This window comes from Vollenhovia emeryi, unplaced genomic scaffold (genome assembly GCF_000949405.1).
Source record: "Vollenhovia emeryi isolate VEMERY1.0 unplaced genomic scaffold, V.emery_V1.0 DF946580.1, whole genome shotgun sequence".
In the NCBI taxonomy this organism is placed as follows: domain Eukaryota; kingdom Metazoa; phylum Arthropoda; class Insecta; order Hymenoptera; family Formicidae; genus Vollenhovia; species Vollenhovia emeryi.
Genome location: NW_011959786.1, coordinates 1 through 1,867, shown reverse-complemented (window position 1 = coordinate 1,867; position 1,867 = coordinate 1). Strand labels below are relative to the sequence as shown.

At 37.8% G+C, this 1,867-nt stretch overlaps 1 protein-coding gene across 3 annotated transcripts; it reads left to right on the top strand.

The window, feature by feature from the left end:
* Window positions 1–146: 146 nt before the first annotated feature.
* LOC105559501 (cellular nucleic acid-binding protein homolog) lies at window positions 147–1,355 on the top strand. Of its 3 annotated transcripts, none has more exons than XM_012007862.1 (3): window positions 147–552; window positions 676–755; window positions 836–1,355. In XM_012007862.1, exons 2-3 carry the CDS (start codon window positions 752–754, stop codon window positions 1,126–1,128), a joined length of 297 nt encoding a protein of 98 aa, XP_011863252.1. In that variant the 5' UTR covers window positions 147–552; window positions 676–751; the 3' UTR covers window positions 1,129–1,355. The 3 variants fall into 3 exon arrangements, with proteins under 3 accessions (XP_011863252.1, XP_011863244.1, XP_011863238.1); XM_012007854.1 differs by having other exon boundaries at window positions 148–601; XM_012007848.1 differs by lacking the exon at window positions 147–552 and having other exon boundaries at window positions 567–755.
* The last annotated feature ends 512 nt before the right edge of the window (window positions 1,356–1,867 follow it).

Sequence of the window (1,867 nt, the reverse complement as noted above, 5' to 3'; positions counted from 1 at the left end):
TAAAGCCTCCGCTACAATGATTCTCGGTTCTGTCTACAATGGTCGTACAGTTGTATCGATGGTCGCTTGAGCAGTCGCAAAGTAAGAATTGACCAATCGCAGTCGATTATTCTTACGACTACGACTCTGCGACTCGCATTGTAGACAGAACCGAGAATCATTGTAGCGGAGGCTTTAAGTTGCAAAGCGACCGCCAATCTGGAGTTCGATTTTTGAATGGTTCTTAGCCAATCAACTTGTAACTTTTCTGTAAGAGCAGAATTTTTGCATACGTTTCTCTTTCGAATGATTCGATATCAAGCTCCTGAATTAGTGCAGCCAGACCTAACACAATTACTTCTTTGTTCGTCAAAAGTAATTGATAAGGTCAGCGTTTTACAATTATTTCCAGGTAATTCGACGATCTGAAAATTTATCCACGTATTCAGACCTTTGCCTTCACATGTCCGGGGCGAACGGCGGGGATTCACTATTTTCTTTGTCCTGCTTGAAAGGACCTTATCTTATTATCACGTTTATCTGTATTTATCGCAGTGAGGAGAACGTTTGACAGTTGGACGTTATTAAATTGCGTATAATATTTATTATTAGTGAGATATTTGTACGTGGTATTGTAAAATGATCTTTACTTTCTTTCTTTTTCGTCAACGGTGTTAAAACATTTGCTTTTTGCAGGTTTTCTCCCTCTCTCTCTAAAAAAAATAATATAAAATCTCTTTTATACGCACTTAATTGGAGTAATTAGTAAAAAATGGGTAATTATAAATTAAATACGTGGAACATAAAATTTAATGTTCTTCTTTGTAATAAAATTCTTTGTATTACAAATCTTCAGGTAAGGGCTTTAGTAAACCGCAGAAATCTGGTGAACAAACATTAGAATGTATTCAATGTGGTACCGTGCATAAACCAAATCAATGTCCGGCTTGGGGCGTCCAGTGCAACAGGTGCAAGAAACTCAATCACTTTACGAAAAATTGTAAATTTAGCTACATAATCAATTGCACCAAATGCGGAATGAGTCACGTTGTGATACGTTGTCCGGCGTATGGCGAACTGTGCACAAAATGCGGCAAGAGAAATCATTTCGCGTCCAAGTGCCAGACTCCCTTTGTGAACAATTGCTAGAGATGCGGTGCGAGTCATGTGGCAACATGTGTCCGGCGCAGGGTCGAACATGCCGTTATTGTAATAAACCGAATCATTTCAAAGAACGATGCGCGAGCAGGCGTAATAATGGTCAGTAGCGAATCTACAGTGATCGCTCACTTATTTTCTACTAAATAATGGTAGTAGTAGTTTCAAATATCTATGTACAAAAAGTTTTAACTCTATATTAAACAAAATATACACAGCATGTTATATCAAATATTTTATCTCTATATAAATTAATATAAATGTTATTTTGTATACAATTGAGAATTATTTTAGATATATGTATACTGCATTTTAAGGGCGAAAATAAATTGGAAATAATCGCTCGACATGTTTTCACTCGTTATTTATTAGATTAAAAATGTACATTACGCTTGATCACCAGTCGGCATGGACTTTATGATGTCGGAATTGCCAAGATCTGTGATCGAGAGCGTACAGACACGGAAGTATTTACCGCAGGCTGTACCCAATTCGATATTAGGTTTGTTTTCTGTTCCTGCACTGATGAACTAGTGCAATAAATTGGAGTAAGACAAGTATACTTTTTCTCATTCTAGCTTACTGCACTAGTTCACCAGTGCAGGAACAGAAAACAAGCCCATTGTTCCCCGTGTAATGGTGCACGCCAGTTTTCGCCAACATCGCGTATGTTTCTTTTGAGCCACCATTTATCCACGTATTCAGACCTTTGCCTTCACATGTCCGGAGC